The sequence below is a fragment of the Heliangelus exortis genome, chromosome Z (genome assembly GCF_036169615.1).
Source record: "Heliangelus exortis chromosome Z, bHelExo1.hap1, whole genome shotgun sequence".
Lineage (NCBI taxonomy): Eukaryota > Metazoa > Chordata > Aves > Apodiformes > Trochilidae > Heliangelus > Heliangelus exortis.
Window position 1 is genome coordinate 37,443,362 of NC_092454.1, and position 21,806 is coordinate 37,465,167.

General features: G+C 36.8%; 1 protein-coding gene across 6 annotated transcripts in view; it reads right to left on the reverse strand.

Annotated features, from left to right (window-relative positions):
• TRPM3 (transient receptor potential cation channel subfamily M member 3) overlaps window positions 1–21,806 on the reverse strand; it is a 352,377-nt gene that overhangs the window by 93,597 nt on the left and 236,974 nt on the right. For all 6 annotated transcript variants that reach the window (XM_071730914.1, XM_071730915.1, XM_071730911.1 and 3 more), the window contains one exon: window positions 14,463–14,634. In XM_071730914.1, coding sequence (XP_071587015.1) covers window positions 14,463–14,634 — 172 coding nt within the window. The remainder of the gene's footprint in view (window positions 1–14,462; window positions 14,635–21,806) is intronic.

Sequence of the window (21,806 nt, forward strand, 5' to 3'; positions counted from 1 at the left end):
TAGATTGCCAAGTGTTTCACAGTGTCAGAGACTGTAGATATTGTTAGTGCCACATTGTATGACAGATTTATACAGTCAACCTGAGGCTTCATTACTCTGCTATTGCCTTTTTGGCCAGCAACAGAGCCAATGAGAGACTTTCCAGCAACTGTGATTCCAGAAAGCTATATGCGTATCAAAACATTTGTCCTGATGTCCACAAGTGACAACTTGTGGCCTTTATATTATTATTAGAAAAATAATCCCATTTTCCCCTTGACACAGCAATAGTACATGAATATGTAATGGATAACAGCAAAATAGATGAAATGAATGAATCTGGAAATGGAAGCAAAGAGAAACTGCATAATGTCTGTGCTGTGAGAAGGGATTAAAAAAAATCTACCAGGCTTTGCAGAAGCCCTACTTTTGTTTTCCCTGTTCTTGGAAGACCATGAATATTTTATACTGTGAGTATATTTATAAATAATCTATAACTATCTTATAAATTATTACGAATTCTTCTTATGAAGGGCTAAACATGAGGTACTCGTTTTTCTGTAGACCAACAGGTGAATAAAATGCCTTATTTACTACAAAATGGATTTACTACTCATGTTTTTAAGTGTGCTTATATTAGTAACTGGGACATATCAGTATGTTGTGTACTGCTTCTGAGTTCACCCCTGAGATCACTCCAAACAAAACTGAGAAGCTTGAGTTCACTGTCCCTGACCAGAGATGTTTCAAATTTTTCATCTTAACACTGTTGGGTGGTAGATGCATCTGAGCTTATTTCCCGCTGGATGCCTTTACTCCTTCATCAGGTCAGATATGTTGGTGTGGGTCCCCCTACATTAATTTTCTTTTTCTACCTGGAAATTTTGTCTGGAGACTTTTTAATAATTTGGAATTTATTTAGGGGCCCATGGCTGTCCCACTGGAGAAGTTACTGCACAGCTGTTGGCACAAGATTGGCACATAGCTGGAAATCTGTGTCACATCTCCCATCAAAGTGCATCTGTAGGGCAAAGACTCCAGAAGGTGAACAGAAGAACTGAATAGAGAAACTTAGGGCTTCCAGTGTACATATGATAGTCATCATGGACATAGCCAGGGACTCTAAACTGTTTTCAGGTGTGGGTAGAGTAAGCTTCCACAAATCTACACATAGCACAAGTGCAGTCAGTCTGACATCTCAGACTCTTTTCTTAAGGAGGCACACACTGCTCATCTGCATAGTGTGCACACACGAGTCTCAGCCTTCCTGGAAATCCTGACCCTACTGCAGGCATGTACAGGGATGTATAAGGTGACATTGAGCTGGAATGGCCCACGAGTTCTCCATGAAATCAAGTGTATTTGCATGATCAAGGGCCTCTACAGCTTTGCACCTCACCACTCTCCAGCTCCTTAACAGGTTACTAAACTCTCCTGGACCCAGATGTAGTGCAGATGGTAGGGTACATAAATGAGCAGGTTTCTCCACTGGCTGTCATGTCACAGGTTGTCATGTGCTTATTTGACATAGTAAAATAATGAAAATTGAAAATTTCTATGACAGGCTTTAGATTTGTTTCAGGCCTCTGACTTGTGTGTATGTCCTGAAAAAGCCCTACCATTTGTGGGCAACAACTACCTTTCTACCTGCAAAATTCTTTTACAATGGCTTTCTTAGGGGGTAAACTCAATGCTCTCTTAGTGGTTGACAAACACAATCATAAAAAAGAAGTCCAAAACTATAAATCAACAGATATATACATATTACTGCAAGTGTTTGGAGCTGGACAGTGTGCTCAAAGACATTTATATAGATCACTTTGCACAGGTTTTTTTATCCCAAATGCCGCATTGTTTCCTGCATGTCAAACTTTTACATCCTGTCATCTGCAGAAGTAAAATCAATCTGCACGCAAAGCCAGAGAATTTTAAACTTTTCTTGTCACACAATTTTACATAAATTGAACCTCTGTTTCTTCCAGATTTTCCTCCATTCCCAGTCTGCTTAGTGGCGAAAATGTTTTTAATTTTTTTTTTCAGGTGTTCTTCCAGCTAAATGGAAATTCTTCCTTTATTATAAGGAATGAACCACAAGTTTTTCCCAAAGATATTAAGAAAAAATTTGCTCTGACCTTTTCTCCTTTAACTAAGTGCCTATTAATCTGGACCACAGCTTCCTCTGCATCTGTGACCTCAGGAATTTTGTGCTAGCCATACCTTTGGAATTAACCTCCAGAATTGTTTCACAAGCCCTGTGCTGGTGTCTCTCTCCTCTCTGACAAATTTTTGCTCTGCTAGCAGGCAAATTACTTGTGTGGCTCTGAGGCAGGACCCAATTGCAGCCTCTGTTGCAGCCATACGTATCAATTAAGGGCAGAGGCTGTGATAGTTAGCTGGCTTAAGTATTAGTCAACTGTAACAATAAATGTGAAGACAAAAAACCAGCATGGTAAACAAGTAAGAACAGGTTTTATTTCAGCATATTGAAGATAAATATCCCTCCCTTTACATATATGGTATCTCTCATATACATTCATACAGAACTGTATGGTATTATGGAAACTTCATAAATAAAAGTTTCTAATATGGCAAAAAATTTCATAAATACAATTCTTTTTATTTATTTATTTATCAACTTGGCCTTGTAGAACTTGGGTAACTTGGTTTCAGAGGTTTATTTAGTCTTAACACAAATGCACTCTGAACACAATTACGACAAGCCTATAATCAATAGGTATCCTGACACTCACTTTAATTTGGTGAATTCTAACTACTTCATCTTGGTTTGGCTTTATTTGATTGTTACAAATGTTTTGGGTGTATAACAGCTGAAACAAAACTACACTGCATTTGAATGCCATGTGGATGAACATTTACTAAATCAAAATGAAAAGTAAATAAAAATTCATAATAATATGATCTCAGAATTAATGATATTACTAGCTAGGAATAGAGACACCAAAACTACCCTGCATATGTAAGGCTAATGCAAGTGCCAGAGTAAAAATCCTTAACTGCAACATAGAGATGATGTCCTTCCTACGTACAGGCTATTCATTCAACAGATGAGATTATAGTTCAGGACTTTTTGATGGAAGGACTGCTAGTCAGAAGCATGTAATAGGAAATACCATTTCAATGCAAACAGAAGACTGATAAAGTGCTCTAAAGCTCAGAAAAAATATTCATTTGTTTACAAGCTTCTTGACAGTTTTGAATGACATTTTGATCATATCTGATTTTAGCTTTAAATGAAATATGTGAGATGGACTACAATATTTGAGTGGAAAACAACTAATAAACACTAATCTTGCGTATTTGAAATGGGGCAAACTAGCATTTATTTCTGACATTTTTGCACAGTTTGAGCCTTATGTTGTTTTGAAACTCTATATGGACCCTGAGGGTCTTGGGAACTTAAAAGAAAACCAGAGCCAGTTCTTAGCTCAAGAAGTTTTTCTTAAAACTCCAATTTCCAGGCCATTGTTATATTTCATGGGACAGCAGGTTGTTGCATTAGCAAAGACTGAAAGAAATACAACGCATAAAAACTGTGGCTTTAAAAAGCAATTTGTTCCAATTGTTTGCATAGCACTTTGATATCCTAGTGAGATGTAGTTACAGGGAATGGGTAAACAACTGAATATGCTTTAGAATTTTAACAAAAAGAAGTCCACCCAGTGTGAGCTTAAAAGTTTGAAGAAAGTAATTTTCAATTTCTGAACTAATATTTGCCTTACAGTAGCAACAAAGAGTCAACAGACAGTGTACTTTGATTGCCTAGAGAGTGTGTCTAACCACAGGGTAAGTGCTGTTTAAACAGATTTAAAAAGGCAGTGGATTTACATCAGTCTAAAATGTTTGCCCACAGAGAGGTGTCTGCTTCACCTCTGGATGTCTCTGCTGTACTGCCTATGGTCCTAACTGCCTCAGAAAGGCTAAGTCATAACAGAGAACATCCTGAAATAATCCAGATCCTTCCTATTACTTTACATGGAAACAACACTTCCATATGTATTGTTTTTCAGGCTATTGTTTTCAGCATTCACACCCTTTTGGAAACATCTCCACATGTGTATGAAACACCTTCAACTATAATATCAATAGCAAATTGATAAGATCACCTGCATATATAATATAGCAGTATCCCCTGGCTCTACAAATCACAGCTGCTGTATGCTCAGCACCAGAACCATTACATTAACTACTAAGTGAATATGGCTGAAAAAAAAAGGAATGTAACATGCTTTCACAGGATGATGGAGAGGCATCTGGGTTTTACTGCCCAGAGAGACATAAACATTCCACAGATGCTACAGCCAGATCTCCAATTATCACCCCTTGTCTCCATTATCTTACCCAGAGCATGAGCAGCACGAGACAATTGTCTATTGTAAGCCTTGAAAGGTCTTGAAATCCTTGATGGAGCAGAGAAACTTATAGTTTTGGTTGTGTTTGTTTATTTGTTTATAAAAAGAAGGAACTGAAACTCTACCCTCTTCTGAACAACTTTTCTATTTTATAAATTAGGTGGAACTTCCACTTCTTTGGAGGCTCATTACATGCCCTATGTCTACAGAAATCAAAGTAATGTGGTAATACTACGAATCTTAAGAATATTGTCTTCCTCAAACGCACAGAACTAAAGGATTATGTGTGACAGAATGACACAAAACCACTAGTAAAAAAGAAAAGCTCATAACCATTTGACTTCCTTTTGCTTTTCAATTTATTTTTTTGACTTTTCTTCTGTTGTGGGCTGATTGAATCACATTTGCTATAATTTACTTTCACTTTTTCATGCTTCCCAACCACATATTAAAATTAGTATTATAAATTTTTTGCAGCTTTATTGTTTCCCTTGTAGTTCACATTATTTTCTCTTGTTCCCCTTGCTATGATCACTTTCATTTCCATCTTTCTAATTTCCTTTTTGGTATCCCAATCACACTTTCACTTTCTCTCCCCTTCTATCTAATCCATAATCCTCTTTTATCCTCTCTATCTTAAATTCTCCGCTTTACGGAGAGTATGACCACATTTCATTTGTCCCAGCCTGCTTCTTTTCTCTTCTGCCTCATCTATGTATTTTCACTCATTTTTATTTGCTCAGTGTGCCTTGCTCATCTGACTAAATCTACCTACTGATGTACCTGCCATCCTACCAGAGGCAGCACTGACAGACAAATCTGTATACTTCACACCTGGACCATATCTTTGTTTAATATTAGACCAATCCTAAAAACTTCTTCAATGGACATAACCCTGGCATCAGTGACCCTTGCAATCCAGGAATGACCCATTTGGTCACTTTCTGTAGGATGACAATGTAAAGTTTAAAGCAAGCACTTCAGGTTCAAAGATAAGCACACAAGAACCTTCATGGATTTCAGTCAAAATTCCTATCTGTCCTGGCAGTCAATAGTCTATTAGGCTGGTAGTACAGGACCTAACTGATTTTGCTTTTCTAGGAAACTCATTGGCTGTAGATAAGATAAAGGTGTAAGAAACTGTATAGTAACAACATCTCCAGTAATTTTCACATTCTGTCTTATCTTCCTTGGTGTTTTCCCTGGTTCCCTTTGGATGTGAGCATTACCATGTACTGTAGCTGTCACTCAGAAAACTATCGCAATAACATAACAAACTTTTACACCATCTCAAATTACACATTGATGACCTTTTCCTTGGTATATTTTGTGTATTTGTCAACATATTGGATACTATGTAATCTCAGAAAATCATCCATCCTTTCTCACCCATTTGAGGAAACTACAGCAGGTGAGACACAGAGCAGCAGAAATTTTGCTAGAAAGGATTCACCCTAAAATAATCTGTTTCTTAGTTTTATGGCTTTTTTCTAATTTTATAGTGAATGCACTAAATTTAAAATGTCTAAACATTATAAAGTTGAAATGGCCTCTGTTCTTTTTCTTGTATATCAATCATATGAAAACATTTTTTTTTCTCATACTCATTTGTTGAAAGTTAAGTTCATGAGCGGAATTTATGGATCCATTTACACTTAACCAATTGTGTATTTATCTGCATTTCAAAAAAAAAAAATTTAACCCGACTGAGCTTTCTCATCCCTTTCTGTAATCTTTCTATCTCCAGTGCCTGATTCACCAGCATCATTATGCTTTGGATTAAAAAGGCCCAACCTTTTGATCTCTAACAAAATCTGAAATGAGTCAAGGCTCAAGCAGTCTTGAATTTTACTTTAGATTTCACAGAAGTCAAACTTGCACTAGGCTTTCTCTCTTAGAAAGAAGTCTGTACCTATATCTTCCCAGATGCATAGTTATGAAAATGCTTTAAGGGCTGCACAGAATGTGAAGGAAAAATCTGAAAGAAATGAGAATTCTAATGCGTTTGATGATGATGCAATGGTCAGAGAAGATGCAAGTGATGACAGTTGAACGTCCCTTTGCCCTCCCAGCCCCCTTCATATATTCTCAGGCATAGGATGACAAAGGGAAGTCCACGGGTCACATGAACAGAGACTGATGACATATTATCCTGTCAAAATTGCTTTCTCTACCCAGTCAGCTCACCCAACTTAAATATCAGTTTCTTACTCAAAAGTAACTTTTTCTCATAGGCCTACCAAAATTCACCTACACTCACTAATTGCATAAAGAAAAATCAAATACAGGTACCAAGGTCAGTGTTCTGTCTGTTTTCAAACAGCTTACTGTAGACTTAGAACAAACCTTCGGCACCCAAAATCATGTTTAAAATAAGAAAAATTGCAGATTGATAATTAACACCAGCGTTCCGTACGAAGCCCAACATAGTCCATGTAGGTGACAATTGTTCCAGAGATGTACTAATCAAAAGAAGAGCACAAATATCACAAGGTGGACCTACACAATCTAAGAATTTTGTGTAGTAAACTTTCTAAGAAATACCAACGTGCTCCAGTGCTTAAAACTGACTGAGAAGTGCAGAGTGATTCTTGTGCAAAATACACACAGGTCTGTTCAGGATTTTTCTCGCTTTTTTGAGGGAAATAAAACCCAAAACACTGAGAACTCTACAGTTCCTCAGAAAGAGGACAAAAGACCAGCCTTTTTTGCTATTTTCACACAGTGCAGAGAAGATGAAGAACAAGTCAGACAAGGTTTTAGTGCTGCAGTGGGAGAGCAGGAGGTGAAAAGTAGTTCTGAGACTCACTATATTCTGTGTGTGGCAACTTTCAAATAATTGGACATTTATCTTTAACGTAAATGTATACTTTGCTCTTCAAAACCTTGTGACACAATTTGTCTGCTCCAGAGAAGTGGCAGACTGCCTGCTTTTCATTTATAGGCCACATTTGGCTTTGAAGAATAAATAATTTTGTTGAATTTCTGGATCTGTAAGCTTCAAAAATTGCCTGAAGAGTGGATTTGTTGAAGGACTTTATAAAAGACATAAAATAAATTAAATACCCAAAACATCCTGATTTTTTAAAGAGTCTACTTGCAATAAAACATGCATTGCCTTTATGTTCTCTGGCTTAATGATCTGATTTCAAAGACCTCATTTTGAGAAAAAAAATTGTTAAAGATCTCAAAAAGGCTTTGTTTTTCCTGCCTAATTTTTTCTGAAGAAGGTGGCATCTAGTTTTAGGGAGAATAAAGAGTTTTAATAGTGAAAAATGTCCTCGCTCCTTCTCAGGAAAGGCCGAAATCGTGCCATCTATGTGACATTAGTATCCTTTTCATCTTTACTCCTCATGACAGTGAAGTCCTCAACACTACTCTCTCCTTCTCTGAGGTCATGTCTCATACTATGGAATGGCAGAAATCTAAGTAGTCCAAGCTGATAAGTGAATGAGACTCTCTTTAATTATTAGAGCACAAATTAGATCTTTTTACATTTTAATTCATGATGGTAGCTGACAATTCATTGCCTCAGTGTTTGGACTTCACCTATTTTCAAAACAAAATTAAAATATGTGAAATCTCTGTCCGATTGTTACTGAGAACAGAAAATTTTGGCAGTATTCTGACTAGGATTTAAATCTTTGGTATTGGAAGGAAAGATGTATGCATTTAAAAGAAAAATGTCCTTAACATGTAATACATATGTTTTCAAGGACATTTGTCAGATTTGCAAATATCCCATGTAAGCTTATTCTAAGCTTTTAACTGCTACTGGAAGCACATTGCTTCTTTCTACCACATACCAAACATAAATTTTATTACTGGTATAAACGTGCTGATAAATCCAAGACAAAGAAAATTATTGTATGTTGCCCAAATACTTATGCACACAAAAAAATGAGCTATAAGTGTATGCTACACTATGCTATGCTGTGCAGTGCCATGCTGTGCTACGCTATATTATACTGTGCCATGCTGTGATTTGCTATGCTATTCTAATGCATTCGATACAAATTCTGTTCACAGACGTTCACATACATGTTCTAAAGAAAAATTACAACGTGCCTAGTTAATTTTCAACCTCTTTGATTCAAATTAGAATTTTTATATAGGCTATGGTCGTTGTATACACATCTTATGTGTATACATTTGCATCCTTGCTGTTTTCCACTGCTTCACTAAGATCATTCATACGAAGAAAAGTTGGGCATTTGTAATGGCAGTCATACTGTAAGCTCTTTAAGGAGTTGAGAATACTTCAGTCTGTAGTGACAACTCAGTTAATTGTAACAACTCACCCACATGAAGACCTTAACACAAAAAGGAGGAACTAATTACTTATTATAAAAATGCAAACATGACTGCAGAGCCAAAAAGAAGGAAACTTTAGATATGATTTTTGAAGATTCTAAGAGTACTGGTAAAAGGGGTTTTTAGGTAATATAAAGTAATTCTAGACCACACTTGTTAATGAGAGAGCATTGTTCTGGCTGATGATGAAATGGATGAAACCCACAACATTTCAGCCTATTGGAGTGACTGCCTGAATGTGATTAACAATGCTCAGATTAGACCTATTAGCTGAGTTGCTACTTAGGCAATTATTCTAATCTAACCATCTGTACAGTGACAGGAATGAATATTTTATCACTTGTAATTTCCAATGCACATTCTGTAGACATATTTCTTTTGTGTTTCCAGTTAGAGGCAAGACTGATGTACCTATTGTGTTACTCAGCAATGTTCTGCAGCAGTGGAAATGATGTACATCTTAGCAAATGACTGGGCCATTCTAGCACACTTCACAGAAATGCTTTGCTAGTGTCTAGGAATGTCATAATTGCAGAATTTCCAGTAGGTCATCTCTAGTAATTTGATGCTTCATTTCTTTTCTTTCTCTGTTTACAGACTGCATCATCTGTTTGGTAATACATTAAGTTCTCTTTCTGTGCCTGCTGCTTAGTACTTTCCCAGGCTGGGAAAGACTAGATGCACTTTTGCATCCAGTGGGATCATAAGATATTAGCTGATTTCTAATCCTATGCCAATGCAATCTTCTGTTGAAAATTGTTCTACTTCTGTTTTAAACAGTTTCTTTTTAAACATTTTTGCACCATTTTGGTCCATTGGAAAAAAAGCACAAGTATACAATTTTTGGGAAAAAAGCAGCTGCAAAGGAGGCAAAAAAATCTACACTGTGTAGAAGGCATCAGGGGTAATAGGAAATATAGAGCGTATGGGATTCCAGCAAAGAAAAGAAGATAAAAATTTTAGAGGATACATTCATCACTATTACTTCTGAAGAAAACTGCGTTTGAAACATAAGATTTTAGAGTGACTTTAATGAAGGTATACTGCAGCTGAGTGGAGCTGGTGGGATGTACAAGAATTTTAGAAAAAGAAAAACTGAATGCTGCATTAGCCCTATCATGGCAGACTACCTCTTGAGGATAATGCCTAATGACTTTTAGTTATCCTTATAACTAAGTTTTTAAAATGGAAAGTTGTTTCAGGGCTCAAAGACAGGGACTTGTGTGATTTTTGGGAACATGAAGTCTAAACTTGAAAAATCATGCACAAATTGCAATTTTAATGTGTTCATCCCTGGAAAAGGTAAATTACTGACTGTTGCAGGTTACAGGGTATGCCAATCTGAATGTTATCCAACAGCGTGCCCTCAGTGCACATAAGGCAAACCATGCACTAGTGGTACGTTAGAGAATGTGTTGTGTATTTTAATCCCACCCTCACTGTGTTTGTTACTAATGGGGCTGCACCTGAAGTACAGAAATCAGTTTTGGATTATCCACTTCAAGAAGGATGAAGAGAAACCGGAGAGCATGCAGACAAAAGTTGCTATGGCATATAGTGACCTAGAGCATACGTATGAAGAGGAGAGTTTGAGACAGCAGGGCTTGTTTAACCTTTTGAAAAGAAGTCTAAGAAGTCACCTCATACCTGCCTACAACTCTCTGGAAGGGCATTAGAAATCTGTTAGATCCATATTCTTTTAGCTAGGACCAGGCCCTGTGAAGGGAAAATGGCAACAAACAGATGATGAGGGGCTCCAGACAGGTAGTGGGATGCAGAAAGTTTACAAATATTTTGCCAGATCCTATATAGGTGATTGAATATATACTAGGGGAGGTTTTCAGACTTGTCTAAACAGCACAAAGGGAGAAACTTATCTATCATTGACAACAGTCCACTTTGAGAGCACCTCAAACAGTCCACTTTGGGCACCTTCAGAGGTCTGTTCCAGCCCATATGAATGCTGTCATTCTATGAACAGTTGTGAACCCTTCTGCATTCAATGAAATGAGATGGTCTACTATTATGACCACTTTGAGAAGAAGTCAATCAGAAACCAGTAAACTGGCAGCAATGAATTACATCACTGGACATTCCTAGAGATGCCTGCATGCCCCTAAACTGTATAAGCACAGCATCACAGCTGGAAATACAGCTGTGGCCTACTTACTGTATCTCTGAAAAAACACTCCTCTTGACTTGGGACACTTTATTGCATTTAAATTGTCTCTACATCTGTCATTAAAACTTTATGCTAATTATTGCAATATTTCTGAAATAGAGTGAACTAAAATTGTTTAAACTCCACATTTCAGTGTAAATTTTTTTACATGAGCTGTCAAATTATCCATGAAATGCCGTACAAATCAACCATACTGTATAGATGGTCTCTAAGGTATTTTTCTTTCCTTTCAGAGCGTATCTTCAGGTGATCTCCATGCCCTGAATTCCTGTCGAGTCCAGCACTCAGATACTTGTGTGGATTGGAAACCAGAAACACTTCAAATCAGATCAGTTTTAACATTTCCTTTTGATCTTGAAATAGTTTTAGAAAAGTTCATCTTACTTTCAGTTTTTCTTGCAACAAAATGATGGACTTGGAAACTTTGAGACAGCTTGTGACTCACTGCCAGAGATAGTTGCTGGTCTATGTTAAAATTATCTTCACTTGTGAAAACAAGACCTGCCCTGAGCATTGAAGCACTGGATTGACCTCTAGCTAAATGGATAACTGAGTGACTGTCATGAACCTAATAACTCAGACCGACCCACAAATGCAACTGTATTCCCTTCTTTCCTTCAATTATTAATTCCTATATATGGACAAAACAAGATTTTACCACAAGGAAGTCATAAAAGCTAAAAAGGAAGAGTGGCAGCAGTGTATTCAATGAAATCTTTGCTCTACTGTTCATAGGAGACATAATTCAAGCCTTCCTATATTACTATTTAAGAGTACACAAATTCGGGCCATGAGATACTACTGAATGAGTGTGATGCAATATTAGGAGCAAAACAAACAGAGTCCTTCAGAATTATGTGGCATACTTAATGATCTGATTTAATTCTAATTTTTGTAAAAGAAACTGCCACTCTTCTAATCTATTTGGAGGGAATGAAGTTTTCTGTATCTTTACTAGATGTGCATAAGCTTGAAGTTTCCCTTTGTGAATAGTGTGTGATCCCAAACATCCAGGAGAGCTCTCTCTGCACTGCAGAAAGATACGGTTGAAGCAAAGAAAAGTACGTAAGAAGGAATGACAAGCCTAGCATGTGAAAGTCAGGCAGGCTTAAAAATAAGAATAAAATCTGTTTTCAGCACTATTGTTCAGTGACAGGGTATAAAATAAGAACTTAGCAATTGTTTATTAGTTCCTATATCTGTTTTGTTTTCTAGCCCTCAGCTCTATTTTTTGTCCATTCACTAAAATTTGTACCTTTTCCTGACATTCCAGCAAGCAAAATTTTGATGCTGTCCCTGTTTTTCACCACTTCACATGCTTACTATTGGAAAATGGCAAGTAAGGACACATACGCATGGCTACACACACTCCTATTGGGATGGAGATCCCTTTGCAGCAGAGCCCCTGTTCATTGCTCTGATGGGAACAAGGGTAAGAAAAGGTGTCAGAAAGTGCCCATCAGGTTGGCTGACCCAGCGGGGCAGGTGGTCCTTCTCTCATCCATATGGTCACCTTTCTATTAACTAGAGGCTGTGCAGGACTCAGTCACCTTCCCTTGAAACAGAGGAAAACGAAATGTGGTGGAAGCATTCTGAGTGTCTTTGGAACAGGAAGTAAAAATCTTACTATGAAGCTTCATTCTTAACAGTTTTCTCAGGTTTTTGTTTCGAAGAAGTATTGTGAGATCCAAGTGATTTGTGTTTATAAAAGACAGAGATTTGGGAGGGAGGGACTGTCAAAGAGAAAAGGTAAGAGAAAAGATGGATACATAGTCATGGGGGTTGAGAGGAGGAAGGTAGGTGTGTGTGTGTGTGTGTGTGTGTGTGTGTGTGTGTGTGTAAGGGTGACATTGAGAAAGCAGAGAAGAGAAATACTTTATTGTTTTGTAGGTGTTTGAAGAGGTCAGGCAAGCATTTGACTTGAACCACTGAAGTTTGAAGGTTCATCCATCAGTCACTTTTCAGCAGATGAACCTCCCACCCAAACCTGAATTAAGTCTCTCCAAAGAGATTTATTTTTTAACATGAAAATATTTTCAATACAATGTTTGCAACACAATTTTGCTGTAAGTTACAGAAGCTCACACTTTCCTTATAAGTATCCTCAAAATAATTGTTATTTACAGTGCAGTTTTTTACAGCTTGAGTGCATCATATACATCATTTTCAAGCAGAAATTTTTGTTGATGGAGAACATTAGATTAGATCACACTATCTCCATCTATTAATGGAATGCATAGGCATGCATACTTTGCTTAGGATGCACACTTACTTCTGCATACCTATATATTGCTCTCTGAGAAAAAAGCAGTATTTGCTCCGATACTGCAAAACCAGAAAGTCTATAATGTGTGCAGTTCATGCTGTGGTTTTGAAAGGTGTAAGTGGCACACCATTTTAATTTAAGCCCAGACTATTCTCATCACATGGAAAGCTTGATCAAGCACAACCAACGTGCTAATTTACGTTCAACCCATCAGGTCTGCCTGCAATTCAGCATCACCTTCTGTTCAAGAGTTTCCTAGTCTCATTCTGGTTTCAAGTCACTGTATCACAAAAACCTTCACTGCTCCTGGCCTCGAAATTGCATGTTAGAGAGTTACCAAGAGAAAGTACATATGACCAATTTTGAAAAATGAATTCTTTTTTCATTCCTAAAGGTAATTTATGCAAATAAAACAATGATGTTTGTTTGTGAGACAAAAATTTCTAAAATAATTCTAAAAACAAAATGATTGTAAACAGAAGCAAAAAAATTAGAAAATATAGAGGGATGAATTAACTCCCCATCTAAATCAAGCATTTGTACTCTACAGAAATAATAGTAATACTACTGAGATATCTTTTACTTTATCCAAGAAAAAGTGCTTAAGTGACTAGTTATTTTTCATTTTATGAGGAAAATGGTAAATTATTATGAAAGAAAAAAATATATATTACTTTGAGAGAAAAACAGGGTTTTCAGTCTGGTCATGGTGCCAAGTCAATCTTCACAGTAAAAGATGAGGTGAAAGGATCATATAACCTCATATTTTGCCTCTGGCTATGGCTAATAACAGCTGCCTAGTTGACACAGAACTAATACGTTTATAGGACATCCTCTGGGACTCTAAATATCAATGGCTCTGGGGCTGCTTAAGTTATTCAATCACTTTGCCTGCACCATGCAGCACTTTAAATACTTCTTTTCACCTTAATAATCTCTCTTCCAACCTGCAAAATTTTTATCATAAAAAGCTCTCACTTACTTTTTGTCACCTTTTGTCTTCCTATTTTTTCCAATGTATTTTTCACAAATCAACAGGGACTGTAACTTTATACAGTTTTAAGGAGATGGGGGTACCAGAGATTTAAGTTGAATCTGGTGAGCCCTGATAAATATTGTTTGGAACTTATCAGAAACAAATTCAGTTATTTGAGCTGTACCCTTGTCCACAGTACTTTAAAATCAGATATTGTTTTCTTTTTTCAGCATTATTTGCTTTTATTAAGTCATGCTAAGCATTTTAGACAGTAGAATTACTCTCCAAAATATACAGATCTTATTGCCCATTTAAACTCATAGTGTCTTTGATAAAATTTCAATTATATAATGATACAAGCAAAATGTTACTCACTTGTATTTATCTTCTGAAGTGAAATGTGCTTCTCCAGCTGTCTACGAAGCCTCACCTCTGCTCCATATTTACCAGTAGTGCCATTGTCAGCCAAAATAAAATGAGAATGCATACTGTTGAGCACTGTCAACTTACTCATGGGATTGGACATCGTCTGGTATGGCCGCACCACCTGCATTTTAGAAACAGAGAGAAAAAGATGTACTAAACAGAAAAGACCCTCTGAACTAAATCAATTGTAGGATAGTAGCTGATAAGATGATACAGAAGAAATTCTACTCATTCAGAGACACCAGCACTGGAGGTCCTCTGCAGTCACACCAATACAGGTGAGTTTTACTCTTGGAGGGGTGTACACATATTACACGACATTTTCAGATTCCTTGGAACAAACTATTAGCACATTCTTAACCTACCACAAAGGCAGCTTCAGAAAAGTATACTACACTTCCTTTCACACAGAATCACTGAATATTAGGGGTTGGAAGGGACCTCAAAAGATCATTGAGTCCAACACCCCTGACGGAGCAGGATGACCTCGTGTAGGTAACACTAGAATGCATCAGGCAGGTTTTGAAAAAGGAGAGTCCACGACATCACTGGGCAGCCTGTTCCAGTGCTCTGTCCACCCTCACAGTGAAAAAGTTTTTCCTCATGTTTAATTGGAACCTTCTATGCTCCAGCTTGCACCTGTTGCCCATTTGATTTATCTTTTTTTCATTAGGAGAAACTCTTCTGCAGACAGAGTAAATTGTTGCAGAGCTTTCCCCCTTTTAGCCTCCAGACAGAGCAGATACTAGCACTGGGTCGCATATGACTGTTAGCTACTTTAGAGAGTCTCCAGTGACATAAGTCTGCAACTGGTGCTCTGTTGAGGGGTCCTGGCTCACCATTCAAAAACTTTTGCCAGAACTATTGTTCCCTGTATTGTTTATGTATGTCATGTCTTTTGGGGGAGACAAAAGTGAAAATGTGTTAAATGAAGTCTTAGCTAGAGAAATGCTGAAGTGATTTTTTTGCAAAACTCAGTTGGCCTATACTTCATCTGCAAGAAATTTTCTTCATAGTTACGGTATTGTTCATTTTGAAAATCTAACAAAAGCTTGTGGGTTTTATCATGCAAAAAAGTACACTCGTATTTTGACAAAAATGATTGTAGACAGATATATATCAGCATATTAAACTCTTCATAAGCTTCTCTCCTTTTCTGTTTTTCTAAAGATCTCTACAGCTGAGAATAATTCTTCATAAATAATATTTGTTAGTAATTCTGTGGCCTGGGATTTCTCTCTCCCTTACTTGTGAATGCCTTCAACACTTTGGTCAGCTCTTGGATGGCAAGGGGAAACTGACAGACTTCTTTTGCTGCTATCAGCTGTCACACAGAGGGTACTCTGTGAGCTATCTGTCCTGTAGAAGGGAGGAAAAAGGTCTGAGAAGACCAAGGGGACAGGTGACCAACAGCAAGGCAGTGCACTCCACTGTGAGAACGGGTGATTGCTTTGGCTCAGGTTATTTTTACACTGTTTCTTTTGGTGTTCTGCTCATATAACATTTATTCTACAGATGCATATAGCTTAAGAAATATCAATATACTACTGGAAAATATTCATTAACTACTTTCTACAGACTCTGAAACCACATGTCTTACACCAGTCAGAAAGAAAAAGAAGGCTCTTTGTCAAATGCCTAAGAATCAAATAAAACCAAACTAAAATTTTCTGATGTTTTTAAACTGATACCTGCCCCAAAACCTCAATATAGAGAAAACACACAGCAAGATCTGCTAGAAAAGGAATTATTATCATCACTGTATGATCACAACCTACTGTGCTTGCAATTCTTCTGACAGTTTGTGGTTAGTCCCTGAGACCCTCAGCTCAAAACTTGGTAACAGTGAGATCTTGATGTGTATTTCTAGAGTTGGAGCACCACAGGCTCCACACACTAACTTAGTAACTCTGCTAAAGGGTGGATTAGAAGGCTACTCTTTGGTTCTGTGTCTGCTTTTTCGCTATAAGGTGAACCTTATTAGTAAATTTTATAGAAATAAATGAGAAAAAAATTATTTTCAATTGAATTGTTCACAGTGTACACAACTCAACATCTGAAATACTTTTTTTTCAATAATAAATGTTGCAATCCACACTATCAGTCTTTTTTCCTGCCTAAAGGACCAGAAAAGTCTTCAGGAAGGTGAGATATTCCTACCCTTGAGGCTATTGCTTTGAGGTGAATTGCTTTTGCACAATACTCAGAAGATTTTCAATTTATCACTCTTGCAGTTTCCATTCCTTTGTTTTTTCAATACCTTACATTTTACAGGCAAATTAAAAGGTTGTGAAAACTTTGATTTTAGTATTTTCTCACCCTCTTTCTGCACTGAGAAGGAAGAATAATAGCCCCTGGCATCTTCCTTTGCAGAGCTGATAGGAATAATTTATTCCCAATACACCCACCTCTAGACATAGGTTAATGAATGTGACAGAATGCATGCTGTGAAGCAGCACTCACACTACAAGGGCTGAGGGCATTCTGTCATGAGGTGAGGAGCTGGGCTAACCCCAGCAGTTGCCATTGCACCCTGGGGTGGCAGTGATGTAGAATTAAAAGCCCTTACTTTCTGATTACATCCCCTGTGGGCACATGGCACTCTAGGAACAGCACTTGAAAAATCACCATGGACAACAAGCATGTGTGTGTCATGCAATCCAGCACACGAACTTGAGCAGTCTAGGTGAAAGCAAAAGAAATGACAACAAACTTAGGGTGTTTAGAGTAGTGTCAGAAAAAAAAAACCAAAAAAGCCCGTGGTATCTGTTGTTCAAATTAAGCCTTCTGTGCAGCCTCACTATTTACGGCTATTTGTAATCTTCTTAGCTCCAGCAATGTAATTTATTCTCAAAGAATGACATCTTTCAAGAAGGATAATTGCAAAACATCTACCAAACCTGAGTTAAAATTGGTAGAAATGAATCAAATAATAGTGAAGTAAACACTTAGTAAACACTTAGTAAACAATAGTTAGTAAACACTAACTACTTGTCTGAAATCTGTAACTTTTATAACTATTGGGAAATTTTTAGAAAATAATCAGAGCAAACCATAATCTCACTGACACTCTGAAAACAAAGAAATATGAGAGACAGAAGGAAGCATCCTATTGCTATAAGCTAACATTATTCAAAGCACTATGAAAGGACAAAAAAGGAAATGTGTAGCAAATCTGGGCAGTCTGATGTATATACTACCTGACACACAGATACAGAGCAAGTAATATGAACACTGGCCTTTCTGACAAGATTCACCAGAACGTGCTTTAGCAACTAAAGTTTCAAGTGATGATTTCTGGCTTGACAGTTATTTGGCTTTTTTCCGTATACATGAGTGATAAAGAGACACTACTTCTAAGGCAATGACAGTTCTTAGGTGCACAATTTTTCTGGTTTGGATAACCTTTGGTAATCGTAGGGGAGGTAGGTGATATTGTGAAAATGAAGGGGACTTGGTATGGGCAGAGTAAAGCCCTTTGCAATGAAGCATTCACTGATGGCATCAGAGAGAAGGGAGTGGGCAGGACTTGGTGTGTTGATTAAAATAAGCCTTTTTCAGTACAACTGTAATAGATAGTAAACAATCCTATTTATGGAAGCTTTAAGCTTTCCTCATGGGTCTTCTGCCTCTCCTGTTTGCATTTATTTTCTTTGCTTTGTCTTCTAACTAGACAGTGGCCTCATCCAAGGTAATATATCAGTCCTGTAACTAAATTCCAGTATAATACTCATCTTTGTGAAACAGCATTGAGTTATGAAGTAATTGAGTTTTTAACTATTAATAACTACCATTACTACAATATGGAAGATGCCCACTGTTTCTGAAGAAGTTGTCTAGTGTGTTATTGTCCAGGGACTTTGGGAAATTCCTGCTAGTATCTGCTCCATGACAGACTGACTTCTAACTTCTCCACTGTGACCCTGCTCTCTGTAGTGCGTGCAACCTTACAACTTCTACATTTCCTCCCTATTTCACCATCCAAACCAATATTGGAAAAAGCTGAAGATATAACTAAGCAAATGAGCAGGACTGTAGAGTTCTGCTGTGAGCATCATTTGAGTGTGCCAGACAACAATTTTCTGATTACATGTTTTTACTGAGAAAGCTTTTTTTTGTATAAGAAATATCTAAAGCTGTTTGGATTAAATTTATGTTTAGTCCAATATAAATTTATCAACTATGTAAAAAGGAATAATATTTCCTCCTTATTTTTATTATTTCAGCTGTGCAGGAGAGTAGGTTTCAAGCAGCAATATACTCATTGCTTGAATTTTATTACATTTATTTTTCCTGAGTATTCTAACAGTATAAAAGAATGGCACCTGTTATCAATGCAGTCCATAAAGAGAATCTAGAACTTGCTATGATTGGGCTTCCAACATTTGAGTTCTAAGAAGTAAAAAATGAATTTATTCTGGAATATAGAGTGCATGAAAAGGGTTGAGAGACTTTATATATATATATATATATATACACACATATATATATACAGTATATGTATATATAAAACATATATATGATATACATATAAAATATGAGTTTTCATAACACATATATGAAATGTATTTGTACAATAAAGGTACATTTATTATGTAGATATAAGTTTGCTGAGAGAAAATAGTTTTCTTTCTGATTGTACTTTTGCTTTTTACGTAGCATTTTGTCTGTTTATACATAAGTGTACAAAGTAGACTTTTACTTTGGGCTGTGCATACTGATGCACTAAATGATAAAAGCCAACTGCTATTGCTTCCTTTTCACTAGTTAATGCCTTCGTTAAAAATAATAAATATGAAACTTTTTCCAAAACTTTTGCTGAACTTAAGTTTTTCCATTCTCTAGTTGATGAGTGTAGCTGAAAGACCAATGATGTAATACAGGGAGTCAAACATACTATTATCTACAGTGGTAACCATATTTTAAGGGAGACAAATAAAACCTAAGAAATTTGGAGAGTTTACAAATTTCTCCCTGTGTCAGCCTTCTGGATCCATGTATGGAAGTATTTTTACAGCAGGCATTGCAGAGTGGGTGCTACGGATTTTGAAGTAATTCAGCGTATCAGCATAGAAGCTCAACTGTAGTTTCAGTTAATTCAGTAAGAATTTTTTTTCCTTTTTTTCTCAAAAATTTGATTAATTAAAAAATACATTCTATCGAAGTTAGTTGTTTATATACTACAGCAACTTGACTGATCAACATGTCACACTATGCTGTAAATGTCATTTTCACTGAGACACACAATGAAAGTGTATTTAGCAACAAGTCTCAAATAGTGGCTTCTTTGGACTAAAATGAAACTTATTTGAAAAATTTTATTAAGCAAAATGAAACTACTAAAATCAGTGTTCTCTTTCTACTTCAGACACTGCTTCAACTGGATTAAACCCAAATGGGGACTGAACAGACTACAAGGGAAAGACATGCATTCTGTGAAGACTGATGAAGTGCACTCTTTTAAAAGGAACAATTGGTCTGTACTTTGGGGGAAACTTGTTTATATTCCAAGCTTTCTACAACACCGAGCAAGCCTTGTTTCTTTCTCATGTCTTCTATGAGAAAATTGGGAATAAGGCCATGAACTAGCTTTCCCTTGTGTCCATTATTTTTAAATTAGAATCTAAGTGTGTTAAGAGTTGTACTATTTTTTTTGCCATGTTGCTTTTACAGTACTGGATGAAGTGTCTTTAGGGATCTTTAACCATCAGAATACAACAAATAGCAAATAAGAGTATTTGCCAAACCTGTCCAGTTCTCCATACAGATCTGAGGAAATTCCTTGGGATTCCCAAGAGATGACTGACTTGTATGGACTAGTAAATGTTATAAAACTCCTCAGCTATGTCTTCAAGATCAAAAAATCCAGCCTAGGGCTTGGAGCATCAAGAGAGACACAGATCTGGCGAGCATGCCTGACTTGCTGTGAAGCACAGAGAGGCAACATGCACTGGGGCATATGAAATGGCAATAACTTGCCCCTCCTTGCTCTCCCTCCCCAAGCCCCACGACTAAGACAATTTTCTGTATCTATCTGATGGTGGAAGGGTATGTTTTGACAACTCTTCAGTTCTGATCATAATTTAACTAGACATAGTGCATATAGGCACAAAGCCTCATTGATGCCAGAATTCGACAGGCCTGTCTCCCCCTTCCTCCCCCTGCAAAATCCTTTGTGGCCTTTGTTTCTTGATTAATGATGATTCATTTTATGTGCTTATGGTAGTATTTATATTTCCCCCTCTTGGTTCATTTCACAGCATTCACCTCTAGTGAGACAGTCAATATAGTACACTTTGATTTTCAAAAGGCTTTCAAAAAGCTTCCTCACTATATTCTTCTAAAGAAACTGCAAGAGGGAAATTCCTCTGAGGGATTAGTGACTGAGGAAAGATGAGGGGAAGAGAGGGAAAACAGTAGGAAGGAAAAGTCAATTTTTACAAAGATGGAGTGTTATTAAGAAAATCTAGTGACATACATGACCTCCCTCAAGAAGGATAACCAAGTTGTAAGGGATTTGGGGTTAATAAGAGTGCAAAAGCTTACAGATATTTCAGTGAACTATGAAGAATTACAGCAAGTCTTCAAAAAGAAGCCTGACTAGGCAATAAAATAAAGATGAAATTCAACATCACTAGGCATAAAGCGTGTTACATTTGCATTAGTGACGGATAAAACCAGCATTTCATCATGCCACTGCCCAACCATTATGAAATGACTGACCATGAAATGAAAATATTTGGGGCCAGGAAGTTTGGAGGAAAAGTTTTAAATTTGTCTATCACAGAGACATTTCAGAACTATTTTTATCCTCAGTGGTGAACCTGTGCTTCTAATGGTACCAATATAAATGCAGTTGCTTTATTGTAAGACTTTACCCTAACTTGTTATCTTTGCTGTTTTTTAAAGTTTTATCCCTTTCTGTCTGATGATCAGACTAGGTACTAATGCTTTTGTTCTACCAGAAGCTTTATTTTTATTTTTTATTTTATTTTTTTATTTTTAATTTTTTTAAGCATACAATTTCTTGGTTTCCTGTTAAATTGGAAGGTGTTTAGAGGAAAACATCTCTTAGAATCTTAGAATCATTAAGACTGGAAAAGACCTCTAAGATCATGGAGTGTTGTAAGGAAATTAGAAACATATGGTGCTGTTCCAGTTGGCCGAACAGCTGGGAAACCAAATTCTTTCTTTATCTCTTTCTGCAGAAGAATGTTTCAGAGTCTCTACTACAGGTAATTACTAGCTGAGAACAGAAGCAGGTAGTTTTCCAACAGATAGAAATAACTAATG